The following is a 17,931-nucleotide window of genomic DNA, read 5'->3' as shown; positions in this document are numbered from 1 at the left end:
TTTAGCAAATGATATTTTTGTAGATGAATTTGTTGAATCCAAAGAGGCCCTCAGCTGCTCCTGGACCGTCGCGACCCAGTTGCTGGTGGGCTCGTTCGTGGTGCGGTCGGCCCCGTCCCCAGACCGACCGACCGACCGACCGCGGTCCACTCTCGGTCTCCGCCTCCGTGCCCGTGCGGCCGCAGTGCACTCCCGCGCCGCTCCCTTTCCGCCTTCCGCCTCCTCCAGCCCCGCCCATCCATGACGGCATGACCCATCCCGCCGCTACGCCCACGCGCCGTCACGCACTGCCTCGGCCTCTCCGCGGCGCGAAGTAGCGGAACAGCGGCACGACGATGAAGCCGCCGCCGCCGTCGACGCCGCCGCGGCAGAGCAACCGAGGATGGGGAGGCGCGCCGGGCCGCCGCCGGGCCTTCGCGTGCGCCCTTGCCGGGGGCCCGGGGCCGTCCTCGCGCTCGCGCTCCTCTGCCTCTTCTACGGCGCCGCCTTCGGGCCCACCCTCCGCCGCCGCCACCCTGCCCCCCCTCTACGACCAGTCCCGCAGGCCCGGGCCACCAGTCCCCGCCGACCTCGCGCTCTCCTCCCTCCCGGTCCGCACACCCAGCCTCTTCCCGCTCGTGCTAATGGCGGGGTGGACGGCTCGATTCGCTGACTGACTCGGGTATATGCTGTGTGCGCGCGCAGGTGTGCGACGTGGTGCACTCGGAGCTGATCCCGTGCCTGGACCGGGGCCTGCACCACCAGCTCCGCCTCAGGCTCAACCTCTCCCTCATGGAGCACTACGAGCGCCACTGCCCGCCCGCGCCCCGCCGCCTCAACTGCCTCGTCCCCCCACCCGCCGGCTACCTGGTGAGACAGACCATCGATCCATCACATAGCCATCCATCCTGTGTATGCTGCGTTGCAGATTACTTGTTGCTGTATATCGTTTCTCGTTTGTTTTCGCTCATGCCGATGCGATCCTTAATTAGGTGCCAATCAGGTGGCCCAGGAGCCGGGACGCGGTGTGGAAGGCAAACATACCGCACACGCACCTCGCCGCCGAGAAGTCGGACCAACGGTGGATGGTGGTTCACGGCGACAAGATCAACTTCCCCGGCGGAGGCACCCACTTCCACACCGGCGCCGACAAGTACATCGTGCACCTCGCGCAGGTCCGAAACCTCCTACTCCACCACCTTTCGGGTACCTTTCGAAAGCTAGTTAACGAACGCCAATGCCCACTTGCCTACGCCAGATGCTGGAGTTCCCGAACGGCAAGCTGAGCAACGGAGGCAGCATCAGGACGGTGCTCGACGTCGGCTGTGGGGTGGCCAGCTTCGGGGCGTACCTGCTCCCGCTGGACGTAATCGCGGTGTCGGTCGCGCCCAACGACGTGCACGAGAACCAGATCCAGTTTGCGCTCGAGAGGGGGATACCGTCGACCCTCGGCGTGCTGGGCACAAGGAGGCTGCCGTACCCGAGCCGCGCGTTCGAGCTGGCGCATTGCTCCCGCTGCCGGATCGACTGGGTGCAGAGGGACGGGATCTTGCTGCTGGAGGTGGACAGGGTGTTGAGGCCTGGAGGGTACTTCGTGTACTCGTCGCCGGAGGCCTATGCTTCTGACCCGGCTAACAGGAAGATATGGAAGCAGATGAGCAGCCTCGCTCGGAGGATGTGTTGGAGGATTGCTTCGAGGAAGGGCCAGACGGTGATATGGGTCAAACCATTGACGAACTGGTGTTATGTGAAGAGAGAGCCTGGAGCACTTCCTCCCATGTGTGGCCAGGATGATGACCCAGATGCTGCTTGGAATGTCCTCATGAAAGCATGCATCACTCCCTACTCCAACAGTAAGCTCACTTCCCCGTTTTTGCCTCAAGATTATATTACTATTTACTGTCATAGTATATTATACTGTCTCTTGCTTTCTTCTAGTGTTAGTGTTTTGCTTCAAATATACTCACCCAGTCCTGGCAAAAGTTCACACATGTTAGAGCAGATCAAGGGTCAAGATTATAAACATTAGCCATATCCTTTGTAGCATTGGTTAGCCATAACATTAGAAGGGTACTTTGGTCAACCCCTTACCTGAAGGGATTACCCCATGCCAACCCTGTAAGGATTCGTCCACCTTATCGCCCACTAATTGGATGAAACCACGCTCTATCACTTGCCATTAAGACATCATCCACGCCATTCTTCTGCAATTTCACCCCACTTGACACCCTAGGCCTCCACATGTTACCCTCTACTGTTGTTTTGCTGGCCATGGCCTCCACCATCATTTGTTACCTGCATTTCATCTGGTTTAAATCTGTAGAAGAATATTGCTGTGATTGGTTTCGTATTTCTTTAGATATGCAAGCGTTCTGCAATTAACATTTTTAGTTTTAAACTGCAGTAGGATATTGTCGTATTTGGTTGAGTGCATCTCTTCATGTATGTATGTTTACCTGTTGCTGTAACTATGAATTTCTCAATACAAGTTTCTGTGAAGTAATTTTCAACTTCACTTGTAGTTTTTCCATAAATACTCCTAGCATACCTGTATCCTGATGCTGTAATGTTATTTTATTTAACCAGGAGTACACAAGGTTAAAGGAAGTGATCTGCTTCCCTGGCCACAAAGGCTCACAGCACCACCCCCTCGTCTGGAAGAGATTGGAATCAGTTCGAAGAATTTTTCTGACGACAATGTGAGTACTTCGATGGCGGATTTTGTGATACGAATCCACACCCTTTTTGATCACGATCTCTAGTGTCTAACCATGGAATACTGTTTGCAGGAAATTTGGCATTCTAGAGTTGCTCAGTATTGGAAACTTATGAAATCTGAGATAAGGAAAGATTCCTTTCGAAATGTTATGGATATGAATGCTAACCTTGGCGGATTTGCAGCATCACTGAGGAAAAAGGACGTCTGGGTAATGAATGTTGTCCCTTCAACGGAATCTGGAAAACTGAAAATCATATATGATCGTGGGTTAATAGGCACAGTCCATAATTGGTAAGATCCCTGTGCAGTATCTTCTCTCCTACTTCTCATCTATTCATTTCAGATTAAATTGTTTGAATGTTGACTATGCATGCTTAAATTCTTATAAAATTGTCCCTTCTGTGCCACATAACAACCATTTTGCATGACAACTCATAAAATGGGCAGCTATCGACCACATGCTTTTTTTGAATTACCCACCTGTCACATTCCAAACATGCCGTCATGATTGAAACCAGGGTTCACTCCCCGGAGATTTTTCCTCCTAGCTTTTTTAAACAGTACCCTGCCGCTAACTGATGGTCGGAGATAAATTGTACAGTAAAATTGCACCAATATGAAAAACTAGATGCCTATCTCCACAGTCCACATCAGGTGCTCCAGTACTGCCTAACAGTTTCTGCTGTTTTCTTCTCATTTATGCAAGCACTTCTTCCATAATTTACATGATGCCTAGCATTGTGGATTCATGGTAATCACTGAAAGAAGTTGTGCATTGTTCGGTGTACTTGCATACTTGATGCTTCCTCCTACTACTGCATACAATTGACTGCTACTTGATTTTTCTTGTTATGGTTCTTTCTTACTGAAGGTGCGAATCATTCTCGACGTACCCTCGCACCTATGACCTCCTTCACGCCTGGCTGCTGTTCTCTGAGATGGAGAATCAGGGCTGTAGCCTGGAGGATCTGCTGATCGAGATGGACCGCGTCATGAGGCCTCATGGGTACGCCATTATCAGAGACAATGCCGCTGTCATTAACTACATCAAGAAGCTTCTACCTGCGCTGAGATGGGACGACTGGTCATCTGAGGTGAAACCAAAGGAAGACGCCCTTTCGTTTGGTGATGATGAAAGACTCCTGATCGTGAGGAAAAAGCTATGGGATCAGGCACTGCAGCCTTCGTAGCAAGAAAGCAAAACATAGCTGTTGTTCTGATCTTAGTTAGCCGCTGTTAACTGTGATCCCCCAAATTCTCAGGTGTATTATAGTTTTGGACCTTTTTCCACTAGCACTTTCACTACCCTTTCTCCTTATCTTTTTGGCTGTGATGGAATGTTCACAGAAGTTCTAGGAGTGTGACATGTAGACTTGAATGGTTCAGAGTACGTATGACATGGCTGTCGAAAATGCTGATCTCCACTGCTATTATCGTCCAGATGTGCTTCGCTGTGTGCTGTGTATGGTCTGTTCAATCCCATTTGCAAATAGATAATGCTTCGAACATTGATATGTTTTTCGTACGAAAGCTAATAGTTACACATTACCTGACCATTCTAATTTTTTCATGGACTTGACGAAATCTCCAAAGTACAAATGTTTTACTAGTACGTACTGAAATCTTCAAATTTTGATGAGATTTCATTTGAAACGAGAGAGAACCTGGTCTTGGCCAACGAACACGTCACTCGAAAAAAACACGTCACTCTGACGATCCAAACGGTTTCCACTACCACCGACGGCGAGACACTCCTCGCACCGACCCCGCCATGGCCGAGCTGCGGCACGCCACGGTAGCGGCGGCGGCGGCCCGCACCTCCAGCTCGCCTGCGAAGCGCGACGCGGAGGCGGCCACCTCAGCCTCCTCCCCGTTCCTCCCCTCCTCCCGCAGCGGCGATGGCGGCAAGGACGGCGCGCCCCGCTCCTCCCCTCCGCTCCACCAGAGGTGCCCCCTCCTTGCCGCCGTGCGCGCCCTCCTCGCGCTCGAGGACCCTAGGTCGCCCTCCGCCCCGGCCTCCTACCGGACCCTGATCGCCGTTGGACGTGTTTGTCATGACCCATGGTGGCAATTTCGCCAAGCTGATCATCGGCTTCCGCCGGTACATGGGGCGCCATAGGCTCAAGTCTATCAAGCCGGACAAGGGGCTCATGTCAAAGTTCTTCGGCGATCCCTACTTGCCATGGGCAACTTTCGTGGAGGATGTGATGATCACTCACCAGACACGAACTGGCCTCCCTGAAGCCACCTTCCCGCATTATGACCTCTGGGAAAACCCTCTCACTGATTGCATGTGTAGAGCTTAACTATGGACTAGAGGCGATTGTGTATTTGTGTATAGCTTGATTGATTCCTTTGTTCATACAATCTATCCTTTTAAGGCTGTAACTATAAGTTTTATACTGTACAATTATTTGTTACCACTTGGAGTTTTCTGTGTAGAGCTTTTTCACCTAGAACTACACGTCAATGAAAGGTTCCATTGGTGTATATCCGTCTTGAACAAACAAATTTCCATTCCATTAAGCCCGAGGGGCTGTTACAGAGCATTGTTGAAATCAAGTAGAGCTGATCGAATCATGCTATTCATTCATCAGGCGGTGAAGAAAGCTATGCTTCAGCAAACAAGTAATATCTGAAGAATAGCTAGTTTCATACACAAGTTACATTTGCACAACTGGCCGAACTTAGAATTTGGGCTGGATGTGTAGATCGCGCCTGCACATAGGGCACAGCGGGTTGCTCTCAAGGACGGCCTGCATGCACGCGCCATGTAAGACGTGGGGCTTGCTGCATCCCGGCCACGCCGCGAGGTCGTCGCCCTTGAGAAGCTCGTAGCAGACGCTGCAGCTCTCCTCGTCGTCGGTGGCCACCACCTTCCTTCGATTCGCCGGCTTCTGTTCCCCATCCGTGTCGTCGTTGTCGTCTTCATCATGGCCGCCGCACCCGCACCGCACCGGCTCCGGCAGGTTGAGCTCCATGCCGGTGAAGCGCTTGGGCCACGGCTTCTCCATCATGTGCTCCAGGGCGGCGCGCATCTGGTCCATGCTGTCCTCCGTGCTGTTGGCCCGCCGGAGGATGCCGACGTCGACGAACACGTCGACGCGCGCGGCGCCCGGCGGGAGGCTCACCTGCGACGCCAGGCTCGTCCACAGCTCCCGGAGCCGCTTGCTGGAGCCGTCCGGGTATATGAGGTGCGCCAGCGACGCGCCGGCCCACTCCAGCGACCTGGCCCCGTGGCCGGCGGCGGCGATGAACCGGAGCTGGTGCTCCCTCGTGCTGCCGCGCGCTTCCACGCTGCCGTCCGACGACGGTGCGGCCGAGAAGCGGGTGTAGCGGTAGTGTACCAGGATCTGCCTCTCGCCTCCTTCTTGGTGCGGAGCGTCGGCGGCCGCGACCCGCATGAAGCCGGCCGTCCTCCCTGCGGCGACGAAGTGAGGGGCCGAACCTCGGGGAAGAAACCGCGGGAGTAACAACCAGAGCTCATCAAACTCGCCGTCGCTTTCATGTTCCTCGGAGGAATAACCGGGCGCGTCTCCGGCATGGTCGTCGTGAAGAAGTAGCGCATGCTGATCTTGTCCGTGCTGGTCCTGGTACGCCAGCAGGTCCCATACTGCCTGAAGGTCCCGTTCCAGCAGCAAACCTTCGTCGACGTCCATGGAGCGCGCCGGCGCGACGGGCCTTTCCGCCGTAGATATGCTCGATGGATCCCCTTGTCGATCTTCTCCTGCGGTGGTGTGGTAGGCTGGTAGCTAGAGGGAGATGTCTAGGGTTTGGTGCGTGCGTTTGCTATCACACAGGGAGGGAGGGATTCATGCCTGCATGGGTGTTGTGCTTATATCGCCGTGTGAGAGTGAAGTGCTTACACAGTCGGACTCCAAATCGATTCCCAGTTCAAGTTGCTGACACAGCCAGCCAGCCGGGTTGAGAGTCGGACTCGATCGATCGGCCACCGACGTGCTTGGATAAAGTAATGCACAAGTAATGTCGCGGTCCACAAACTGGACAAGTATGGATCCAGCTTGTCATTGTGATTGCAACTTTGTGTGCTAATGTATTGAGTTGAAACTTGTTGTACTGCCAGTTGCCACTTCCATTTTCCGTTGGAAGCTGGTTGCATGAAGGAGAAGTGGACACTTGCTGAGATATCCCCTCGGATTGTCCAGGAAGAAGAAAGAATGATGAGGCAGAACAAGGATCAGGCTTTTCATGTTGCATCCTCAAAGAGAAAGCATGACGGGTCAGGCCCTTCAAAGTCGCCAAAGAAAACCTTCAAGAAGGAAATGCCAAAGTTTAAAGGAAAGGAAAAGGAAAAGGATAATGGACAGTCTTCAGAGCCCACTGATAATGTGTGTTTCTTTTGTAAGAAGGAAGGCCATTACAGAAAGGACTGTCATGAATACCTCAAGTGGATGATGAAGAAAGGTACAGATGAAATCACTTTTGTTGATGAAATGTTATATACTGATTTCTCTTGTATATCATGGTGGATTGATTCAGGTGCAACTGCTCACGTTGCTAATTCTATGCAGGGATTAAATATGATCCAAACCGTAACAAGCGGGGCAAGACGACTTAGAGTTGCAAATGGAGTTGAAGTTGATGTTGAAGCTGTTGGGTCACTCACCTTGGAGCTCCACACCGGCTTTCACCTTCATTTAAATAATGTTCTTTATGTACCTACTTTAAGTAGGAATTTGATTTCAGTTTCTTGTCTCGATGATAACATGTTTGAGTGCAAGTTTGGTAACAAACAATTTGTTTTAAATTATTGTAATAAAGATGTTGGCCTCGGTGTCAGACGAGGCAAACTATATATGTTATCTATGAATGATTATGTTTTGCATGTGAGTAATGTTTCAAATGTTGAGAAGAAATGGAAGGGTACTAGCACTTCTTCGAAATTGTGGCACTGTCGTTTAGGCCACATTTCGAGGGGGAGAATGGAAAGACTTATTAAAAATGATGTACTCCTCCCATTAGACTTCTCTGATGCGGACAAATGTGTTGATTGCATCAAAGGTAAATATGCAAAAACAATTAAGAAAGGAGCGGTAAGAGCCACGAGTGTCCTCGAACTCATACATACTTACATATGCGGACCTCTTAATGTTAAGTCTATAGATGGTTTTGATTCGTTCATCACCTTCACAGACGACTTTTCCCGTTATGGGTACATTTACCCTATACGTGATCGATCGGAAGCTTTGGACAAATTTAAAGTGTTCAAAGCCGAAGTTGAGAACCAACTCGAATGCAAAAATTAAAGTTGTACGATCTGATCGCGGGGGAGAGTATTACGGTAGGCACGCTCCTTATGGGCAAATTCCAGGACCTTTTGCTAAGTTCCTAGCTGAGAATGGAATTGTTGCCCATTATTCAATGCCTGGTGAACCTCAACAAAATGGTGTGGCTGAGCGCCGCAATCGCACGCTTTTGGATATGGTGCGTAGCATGCTCGATCATGCAAGTTTGCCGGTAAGCCTATGGATGGAGGCATTGAAGACGGCTGCACATATTTTAAATCTTGCTCCCACTAAGTCAGCACCGAACACACCTCACGAGATGTGGACGGGAAAGAAACCGAGCTTGAACTATTTACGTGTGTGGGGCTGTCCTGCTGAAGCTAGAATTTTCAATCCATAACTTAAGAAGTTAGACCCAAAAACGGTTAGTTGTTTCTTCGTCGGATACCCGCACAGGGGAAAGGGATATCGTTTCTATTGCCCCGGTCATACCACTAAGTACGTGGAGACCCGGCAAGCGGTATTTTTTGAGGATAATGAAGTTAATGAAATAAGGAAGATCGATCTTGAGGAAAAGCGGGTGTGTGCTCCATCCCCGATTATCCAAAAGGTCGTTCTACCAATGCAGAGGAGAATCACTTCTAATGTTGAGACCGAACCTCACAGTTCTGGTCCTCAACCTGATGGTGATCCTGAAACTAATGATAACGCAAATCCAGAAGGTGAAGAAAATCACCAGTCGGATAATGAAGAAGATCCTCATAATAATAATGCCCCTCCACCACCATCGCCTGTGAGAAGATCACATCGAGAAAGAAGAAAAGCCATCTCAGATGATTATATCACCTACATGAGTGAGGATGTAGATGATATAGGAAAGGTGGAGGATCCAACCTCATACAAGGAGGCCATTAAGAGTTTGAATTCGTCTAAGTGGCAAATCGCCATGGAAGACGAGTTGAAATCTATGAGCTCAAATGATGTTTGGGACCTAGTAGAAGTTCCTAATGACGCCAAAAGAGTAGGCTCCAAATGGATCTACAAAACTAAGTACGACCCCAAAGGGAACATCGAAAGGTTCAAAGCTAGACTTGTGGCAAAAGGTTTCACACAGAGAGAAGGAATCGATTATAATGAGACTTTCTCTCCTGTGTCATCTAAAGATTCTTTTAGGATCGTCATGGCTCTGGTAGCTCATTTCGACCTAGAATTGCATCAAATGGACGTTAAGACGGCATTTCTAAATGGCGACCTTGATGAAGACGTGTACATGACTCAGCCGGAAGGTTTTGTTGTGGAAGGAAAGGAACATTTAGCATGTCGTCTGAAGAAATCCATCTATGGCTTGAAGCAAGCTTCAAGACAGTGGTACCTCAAGTTCGATAAGATTATTAGAACTTTTGGTTTTACTGAAAATGTTAAGGACAACTGCATTTATGTTAAGTTTAAGGGCAGTAGGTTCACAATATTAGTCCTGTATGTGGATGACATATTATTGGCCTGCGAGTGATAAGGATATGCTGCACGAGACCAAGAATTTTCTCGTCTTCCAATTTTGATATGAAAGATCTCGGTGAAGCTTCATATGTCCTCGACATTGAGATTCATCGAGATAGGTCTAAAGGTGTGTTGGGACTATCACAAAAGGCATACTTTGAGCGAGTACTAAAGAAATTCAATATGCATAAGTGCTCTGGCTCACCTGCCCCAGTAGTCAAGGGCGATAAGTTTGGGACATTTCAATGTCCGAGGAACCAAATTGAAACTGATCAGATGAAGTCGGTTCCTTATGCTTCAGTTGTCGGAAGCATCATGTATGCACAAGTTTGTACACGCCCCGACTTGGCTTTTATAACCGGGATGCTTGGCGATTCCAATCAAATCCAGGACTAGACCACTCGGAAGGCCGCAAAGAAAGTCTTGCGTTATATGCAAGAGACAAAAGGGTACATGCTTACGTACAGAAGGTCTGATAACCTACAAGTTGTTGGTTATTCAGATTCTGATCATGCCGGTTGTGTGGATAGTAAGAAATCCACGTCAGGTTATGTATTCACACTTGCCGGAGGAGCTATATCGTGGAAAAGCTCCAAACAAACTATAGTTGCTTCATCTACGATGCAAGCAGAGTTTATAGCATGTTATGAGGCCACCGGGCAGGCTGTATGGCTAAAGAATTTCATTCCCGGACTTAAAGTGGCCGACGAGCATTTCAAAACCACTTCTATTGTACTCGCGATAATGAACCCGCAGTTTTCTATGCGAATAACAACAAGTCAAGTGATGCTGCCAAACACATTGACATTAAGTATCATGTTGTGATGCATAGGATCCAGGATCAAACAACTAAGGTTAAGCATATAAGTACGACTCGTATGCTTGCGGATCCGCTAACGAAAGGCTTACCACCCAGAATTTTTCGTGAGCATGTTGCCGGCATGGGATTACTCGGAAGCCTTATGATTCTGGAATAAAGGGACCATAATAAGAACCACTCCCAATAAGTATTATGTTATCCATTTCAAGATAGGCTGGTATGCCATAAGTGTTGAGGTTCAATAGCATTTCATTGGTTGTTGTAACACCTCACTTTGGTTTATTATTCCTATGGAGAATGGGCAAATGATGTTAAACCTAACGATCAAGGGGGAGAATGTTGGTTGATCTGTCAGGTTCGACAGTCATTTTCAGTTAACAGAGAAAAGTCAAAACTTAACGTTAAAGGGATGGGCCCACTGGACCAACGTCCAGGGCTTGATCTGTACGTGACCTGTTCTCGTATGTAACAAACGCACCCTGATCGGGGGTGCCAAAACCAACTCGATGGTTTTGGTCCCCTGTTGCGCTGTGCCATATAAAGGGGGAGTCCGGCGGAGATCGATATCCAAGTTAACGATCTAAACATCTGCTTCCCCCACATCCCAAAACTCTACCGATCTAGAGTGGCCGGAAGCAACGGGAAGACTGGAACCTCGCCGTGCTGTCCCAGGGCAGTGCAGGTGGCGCCCGGAGGGGATCAGGAGGATCTCCCGATCGTCATCGACCCCAAGTTCGTCATCAACACCGCCACACCAAGCCTGCCTCACGCAGGCGTCGATGGGATCGTCAGTGCCCAGTAATGCAACACATCTACTCTCTCTGTTTATGTTAACTAGGTGTTCTAGTTGCTACTTTTCGCGATCTTGTGCTGCAGCAGTCGTATTAGGTCTAACACCTGGAGCACTTCCTCCCATGTGTGGCCAGGATGATGACCCAGATGCTGCTTGGAATGTCCTCATGAAAGCATGCATAACTCCCTACTCTAACAGTAAGCTTGCTTTCCTGATTTGCCTCGAGATTACTATTTAATGTCATAGTATATTATACTGTCTCTTGCTTTCTTCTAGTGTTAGTGTTTTGCTTCAAATATACTCACCCAGTCCTGGCAAAAGTTCACACATGTTAGAGCAGATCAAGGGTCAAGATTATAAACAGTAGCCATATCCTTTGTAGCATTGGTTAGTCATAACATTAGATGGATGCTTTGGTCAACCCCTTACCTGAAGGGATTACCCCATGCCAACACTGTAAGGGTTCGTCCACCTTATCGCCCACTAATTGGATGAAACCACGCTCTGTCACTTGCCATTAAGACATCATCCACGCCATTCTTCTGCAATTTCATCCCACTTGACACCCTAGGCCTCCACATGTTACCCTCTACTGCTGTTTTGCTGGCCATGGCAAATGCCTGCATGCCACCATCATTTGTTACCTGCATTTCATCTGGTTTAAATCTGTAGAAGAATATTGCTGTGATTGGTTTCGTATTTCTTTAGATATGCAAGCTTTCTGCAATTAACATTTTTAGTTTTAAACTGTAGTAGGATATTACCGTATTTGGTTGAGTGCATCTGTTCATTTATGTATGTTTACCTGTTGCTGTAACTATGAATTTCTCAATACAAGTTTCTGTACAGTAATTTTCAACTTCACTTGTAGTTTTTCCATAAATACTCCTAGCATACCTGTATCCTGATGCTGTAATGTTATTTTATTTAACCAGGAGTACACAAGGTTAAAGGAAGTGATCTGCTTCCCTGGCCACAAAGGCTCACAGCACCACCCCCTCGTCTGGAAGAGATTGGAATCAGTTCAAAGAATTTTTCTTACGACAATGTGAGTACTTCAATGGCGGATTTTGTGATACGAATCCACATCCTTTTTTGATCACGATCTCAGTGCCTAACCATGGAATACTGTTTGCAGGAAATTTGGCATTCTAGAGTTGCTCAGTATTGGAAACTTATGAAATCTGAGATAAGGAAGGATTCCTTTCGAAATGTTATGGATATGAATGCTAACCTTGGCGGATTTGCAGCATCACTGAGGAAAAAGGACGTCTGGGTAATGAATGTTGTCCCTTCAACGGAATCTGGAAAACTGAAAATCATATATGATCGTGGGTTAATAGGCACAGTCCATAATTGGTAAGATCCCTGTGCAATATCTTCTCTCCTAATTCTCATCTATTCATTTCAGATTGAATTGTTTGAATGTTGACTATGCATGCTTAAATTCTTATAAAATTGTCCCTTCTGTGCCACATAACAACCATTTTGCATGACAACTCATAAAATGGACAGCTATCGACCACATGCTTTTTTTAAAATTACCCACCTGTCACATTCCAAACATGCCGTCATGATTGAAACCAGGGTTCACTCCCCGGAGATTTTTCCTCCTAGCTGTTTTAAACAGTACCCTGCCGCTAACTGATGGTCGCAGCATAAATTGTACAGTAGAATTGCGCCAATATGAAAAACTAGATGCCTATCTCCACATCAGGTGCTCCAGTACTGCCTAACAGTTTCTGCTGTTGCTTCTCATTTATGCAAGCACCTCTTCCATAATTTACATGATGCCTAGCATTGTGGATTCATGGTAATCACTGAAAGAAGTTTGTTGTGCATTGTTTGGTGTACTTCCATACTTGATGCTTGCTCCTACTACTGCATACAATTGACTGCTACTTGATTTTTCTTGTTATGGTTCTTTCTTACTGAAGGTGTGAATCATTCTCGACGTACCCTCGCACCTATGACCTCCTTCACGCCTGGCTGTTGTTCTCTGAGATGGAGAATCAGGGCTGCAGCCTGGAGGATCTGCTGATCGAGATGGACCGCGTCATGAGGCCTCATGGGTACGCCATTATCAGAGACAGTGCTGCTGTCATTAACTACATCAAGAAGCTTTTACCGGCGCTGAGATGGGATGACTGGTCATCTGAGGTGAAACCAAAGGAAGACGCTCTTTCGTCTGGTGATGATGAAAGAGTCCTGATCGTGAGGAAAAAGCTATGGGATCAGGCATTGCTGCCTTCGTAGCAAGCAAGCAAAACATAGTTGTTCTGATCTCTTAGTTAGCCACCGTTAACTGTGATTTCTCAAATCCTCAGGTGTATTATATAGTTTTGTACATTTTTCACTAGCACTTTGACTATCCGTTCTCCGTATCTTTTTGCCTGTGATGGAATGTTCACAGAAGTTGGGAGGAGTATGACATGAAAACACTACAGTGATTCAGAGCACATATGACATGGTTATTTTAAATGCTGATGTCCACTGTTGCTATTATCTGTTCCTTCCATCCCATTTGCAAATAGAGAATGCTTTGGACATTGATATATGTTTTTTCGTAGGAAATCTAATACAGTACTTACATTTTTTACCTGATCATTGGATTTATGCTGTTATGTGTCGATGTGATATTTTGACCAAATTCAAATTATGGTACGTACTGAATTCTCCCAAAATTGATGAAATTCACTGCAAATGAGAGAGAACCTGGTTTCGAACTCTCGAAGTACACAGGACGACGGCACTCAGACGATCCGAACTGTTCCCACTACCACTGCAGCTACCACTGCAAGCAAGGAGGAAATAGAGCATTTCAAGAAGCATGTAACCAGCCTTGCTGCCCTGGACTTTCTGGTTTGCTTGAAGTTGGACATGTTTGTCATGACCCATGGTGGCAATTTCGCCAAGCTGATCATCGGCTTCCACCGGTACATGGGGCGCCATAGGCTCAAGTCTATCAAGCCGGACAATGGGCTCATGTCGAAGTTCTTCGGCGATCCCTACTTGCCATGGGCAACTTTCGTCGAGGATGGAGGAAATAGCACATAACACCATATGTTGGTGAATCTTTTGCACAAAACCACAAGTTGCAGTTTGTTTTGCACAGAACACCAGATTTCTTGGTAATCTTTGCAAAAAACACATAATACTTGATTAGTCTCCGTTGACACAGTAATTAGATGATTGGACCCAATAGTAGTAAGGGCATCTCCAACGGGCGACGCAAACGAACGCTGAGCGACCGTTTGCGTCCGTGCATGCCGAAAATGCGTCTGGTACCCCTCCAGCGGTGCGACGCAGAGTGACCAGAGCGTCCGCATCGACACAAACCTACCGCATATTTGCGCTTGGAATGTATCGCGGTGGACGCCCCAAGTGACCGCTCGCTTCTCCACTGGGCCCGCCTGGTAGCGAGCCTGTATCGAGGTCATCGCTTCCGCGGTCAGCGCTTCCACGTCTGCGCCGCAGCCTTCGCCATCAATGTTGCGGTTGCCTCTTCTACGCGCACACTGGCGGGCGGCGGCTGGGCTTCTGCGCCGCTTCAATAGCATCGTTTCCCGCGAGCGGCCGGCCTTAAAAGTCGACCGACATCGTTCCTGCCATCGCCCACACCTCCACTCCCACCACCACCGCCATACCACCATGGGAAAGAAGAAGAATGATTTCGAGGCGTCCGACAGCGGCACCAACAAAGTTGTAGGTGCTCCAGAAGTAATCAACTGAGGCTTATAAACGGAGTCCGAAGTGGCGGCCGCCGTCTTCCTCTCCCATGACCTGGATGCCGCAGTAGGGTACCCAATCTTGGACCATAATTCATCAAGATGCTCGCCCTCGCCCTGGCCGTCGATATTGCGGAGAGGCAGCACATGCGGCACATCGTCGAGCCCGCGCCATGCAACTTCCTCGGCCACCGAGATCTCGTCTTCGTCGTCGGAAACCTCGCCGATGGGATCAAAACGCGACCCCGAGCCTGGGGGACCCACCACCGGCGTGAGCACCGGCCCGATCGGCGGTAAAACCAGCTGCCGTCGGAGCCTAGACACCGGCGTGACCCACGCCGTCTCGGTCACCTCGGTCATCGCCTCATCCTAGCCTACGTTGGTTAGTAGAAGAATATACTGGTCGAACCAGATTGATCGAACCAGACCACTCCTCTAATTGCTGTGTCAAATAGGCTAATTATGTTTTATGTGTTTCTTGCAAAGATTACAAATATGGTGTTCTGTGCAAAACAAACTGCAACCTGTGGTTCTATGCAAAAGATTCACCAACAATTGGTGTTATGTGCTATTTCCTCTCGAGGATGTGATGATCACTCACCAGACACGAAGTGGCCTCCCTGAAGCCACCTTCCCGCATTATGACCTCTGGGAAAACCCTCTCACTGATTGCATGTGTAGAGCTTAAACTATAGACTAGAGGCGAGGAAAATGTGTATTTGTGTATAGCTTGATTGATTACTTTGTTCATACAATCTATCCTTTTAAGGCTGTAACTATAATTTTTATATAGTTATTTGTTACCACTTTCAGTGATCTCTGTAGAGTTATTTTCACCTAGAAGTACATGTCAATGAAAAGTCCAATTGATGTATATCCGTTTGACCCCCAAAAATAGAACAATTGATGTATACCCTCAAGAGCATAATAATTGCATAGTTGAACAAACATATTTCTATTCCATTAAGCCCGAGGGCACTGTTACAAACAAATACAGCTGATCGACACGATTCATCGATCTGTGAAGAAAGCTATGCTTCAGCAAACAAATTCAATTGATGTATATCCATTTCACCCAAAAAGTATTTGAACAAATACATATTTCCATTCCATTAAGCCCGAGGGCGCTGTTACATGGCATTGTTGAAATCAAATGCAGCTGATCGACCTGATTCGTAAACCATCAATCGTCTGAACGAACGCTATATGCTTCAGCAGCAAATAATTTCTGAAGAATAGCTAGTTGTATAGTACAATCTATTGATTGATTCCTTTGTTCATACAATCTATCCTTTAAAGGCTGTAGCTGTAAGTTTTATATAATTATTTGTTACCACTTGGAGTTTTATGCGTAGAGCTTTTTCACCAAGAACTATGTGTCAATGAAAGGTTCAATTGATGTATATCTGTTTTGAACAAACAAATTTCCATTCCATTAAGCCCGAGGGCACTGTTACAAACAAATACTGTACAACTCATCGACACGATTCATTGATCTGTGAAGAAAGCTATGCTTCAGCAAACAAATAATATCTGAAGAATGGCTAGTTTCATACACAAGTTACATTTGCACAACTGGTCGAACTTAGAATTTGGGCTGGATGTAGAGATCGCGCCTGCACATAGGGCACAGCGGGTTGCTCTCGAGGACGGCCTGCATGCACGCGCCATGTAAGACGTGGGGCTTGCTGCATCCCGGCCACGCCGCGAGGTCGTCGCCCTTGAGAAGCTCGTAGCAGACGCTGCAGCTCTCCTCGTCGTCGGTGGCCACCACCTTCCTTCGCTTCGCCGGCCTCTGTTCGCCATCCGTGTCGTTGTCGTCGCGGCCGCACCGCACCGGTTCCGGCAGGTTGAGCTCCATGCCGGTGAAGCGCGTGGGCCACGGCTTCTCCATCATGCCCTCCAGGGCGGCGCGCATCTGGTCCATGCTGTCCTCCGTGCTGTTGGCCCGCCGGAGGATGCCGACGTCGACGAACACCTCGACGCGCGCGGCGCCCGGCGGCAGGCTCACCTGCGACGCTAGGCTCGTCCACAGCTCCCGGAGCCGCTTGCTGGAGCCGTCCGGGTATATCAGGTGCGCCAGCGACGCGCCGGCCCAGTCCAGCGACCTGGCCCCGTGGCCGGCGGCGGCGATGAACCGGAGCTGGTGCTGTCTCGTGCTCCCGCACGCTTTCACGCTGCCGTTTGAAGACGACGATGCGGCCGAGAAGCGGGTGTAGCGGTAGTGTACCAGGATGTGCCTCTCGCCTCCTTCTTGGTGCTGAGCGTCCGCGGCGGCGACCCGCATGAAGCCGGCCGTCCTCCCTGCGGCGACGAAGTGAGGGGCCGAACCTCGGGGAAGAAACCGCGGGAGTAACAACCAGAGCTCATCAAACTCGCCGTCGCTTTCATGTTCCTCGGAGGAATAAGCGGGCTCGTCTCCGGCATGGTCGTCGTGAAGAAGAAGCGCATGGTGATCTTGTCCGTGCTGGTCCTCGTACGCCAGCAGGTCCCATACTGCCTGAAGGTCCCGTTCCAGCAGCAAACCTTCGTCGACGTCCATGGAGCGCGCCGGCGCGACGGGCCTCTCCGCCGTAGATACGCTCGATGGATCGCCTTGTCGATCTTCTCCTGCGGTCGTGTGGTAGCTAGAGGGAGATGTCTAGGGTTTGGTGCGTGCGTTTGCTATCACAGGGAGGGAGGGATTCATGCCTGCATGCATGGGTGTTGTGCTTATATCGCCGTGTGAGAGTGAAGTGCTTACACAGTCGGACTCCAAATCGATTCCTAGTTCAAGTTGTTGACTCCAAATCGAGTCCGACTCGATCGATCGGCCACCGAACGTGCTTGGATAAAGTAATGCACAAGCAATGTCGCGGTCCACAAACTGGACAAGTATGGATCCAGCTTGTCATTGTGCTTGCAACTTTGTGTGCTACTGTATTGAGTTGAAACTTGTTGTACTGCCAGTTGCCACTTCCATTTTCCGTTGGAAGCTGGTTGCTTTGTTACTTTTCCTTAGGAACCGTGTGGCCCATTCTTACATTTGATGCTGGTTACGGCGCACCTATGCGTTATATGTTTGCACAAGTTATGCGTGCATACTTGCATAGGGATGAAAACGAAACGGATACGGACGAAGTTGAGTACGTGGTGCCACATTTGTTTTC

At 48.9% G+C, this 17,931-nt stretch overlaps 2 protein-coding genes across 2 annotated transcripts; one reads left to right on the top strand and one right to left on the bottom strand.

The window, feature by feature from the left end:
- Nucleotides 1-335: 335 nt before the first annotated feature.
- On the top strand, nucleotides 336-13,428 carry LOC124662250 (probable methyltransferase PMT9). Its single transcript, XM_047200112.1, has 7 exons — nucleotides 336-590; nucleotides 685-849; nucleotides 972-1,154; nucleotides 1,238-1,832; nucleotides 2,566-2,678; nucleotides 2,769-2,989; nucleotides 12,992-13,428. Exons 1-7 carry the CDS (start codon nucleotides 336-338, stop codon nucleotides 13,308-13,310), a joined length of 1,851 nt encoding a protein of 616 aa, XP_047056068.1. The 3' UTR covers nucleotides 13,311-13,428.
- A 2,939-nt stretch (nucleotides 13,429-16,367) lies between these two features.
- On the bottom strand, nucleotides 16,368-17,324 carry LOC124662239. The gene has a single exon (XM_047200101.1). It carries the CDS (start codon nucleotides 17,322-17,324, stop codon nucleotides 16,368-16,370), a length of 957 nt encoding a protein of 318 aa, XP_047056057.1.
- Nucleotides 17,325-17,931: the final 607 nt, after the last annotated feature.

The sequence above is a fragment of the Lolium rigidum genome, chromosome 1 (genome assembly GCF_022539505.1).
Source record: "Lolium rigidum isolate FL_2022 chromosome 1, APGP_CSIRO_Lrig_0.1, whole genome shotgun sequence".
In the NCBI taxonomy this organism is placed as follows: Eukaryota; Viridiplantae; Streptophyta; class Magnoliopsida; order Poales; family Poaceae; genus Lolium; species Lolium rigidum.
The sequence above is the reverse complement of the archived record's forward strand: the minus strand, read 5'-3'. Positions and strand labels throughout refer to the sequence as shown.

Excerpts from the sequence above, each read along its gene's own strand:
- LOC124662250 (XM_047200112.1), top strand. The coding sequence starts at position 336 with ATGAAGCCGCCGCCGCCGTCGACGCCGCCGCGGCAGAGCAACCGAGGA. Across the intron at positions 850-971 it reads CCCCACCCGCCGGCTACCTG|GTGCCAATCAGGTGGCCCAG; the intron begins GTGAGACAGACC and ends ATCCTTAATTAG. Across the intron at positions 1,155-1,237 it reads ACATCGTGCACCTCGCGCAG|ATGCTGGAGTTCCCGAACGG; the intron begins GTCCGAAACCTC and ends TGCCTACGCCAG.
- LOC124662239 (XM_047200101.1), bottom strand. The coding sequence starts at position 17,324 with ATGGACGTCGACGAAGGTTTGCTGCTGGAACGGGACCTTCAGGCAGTA.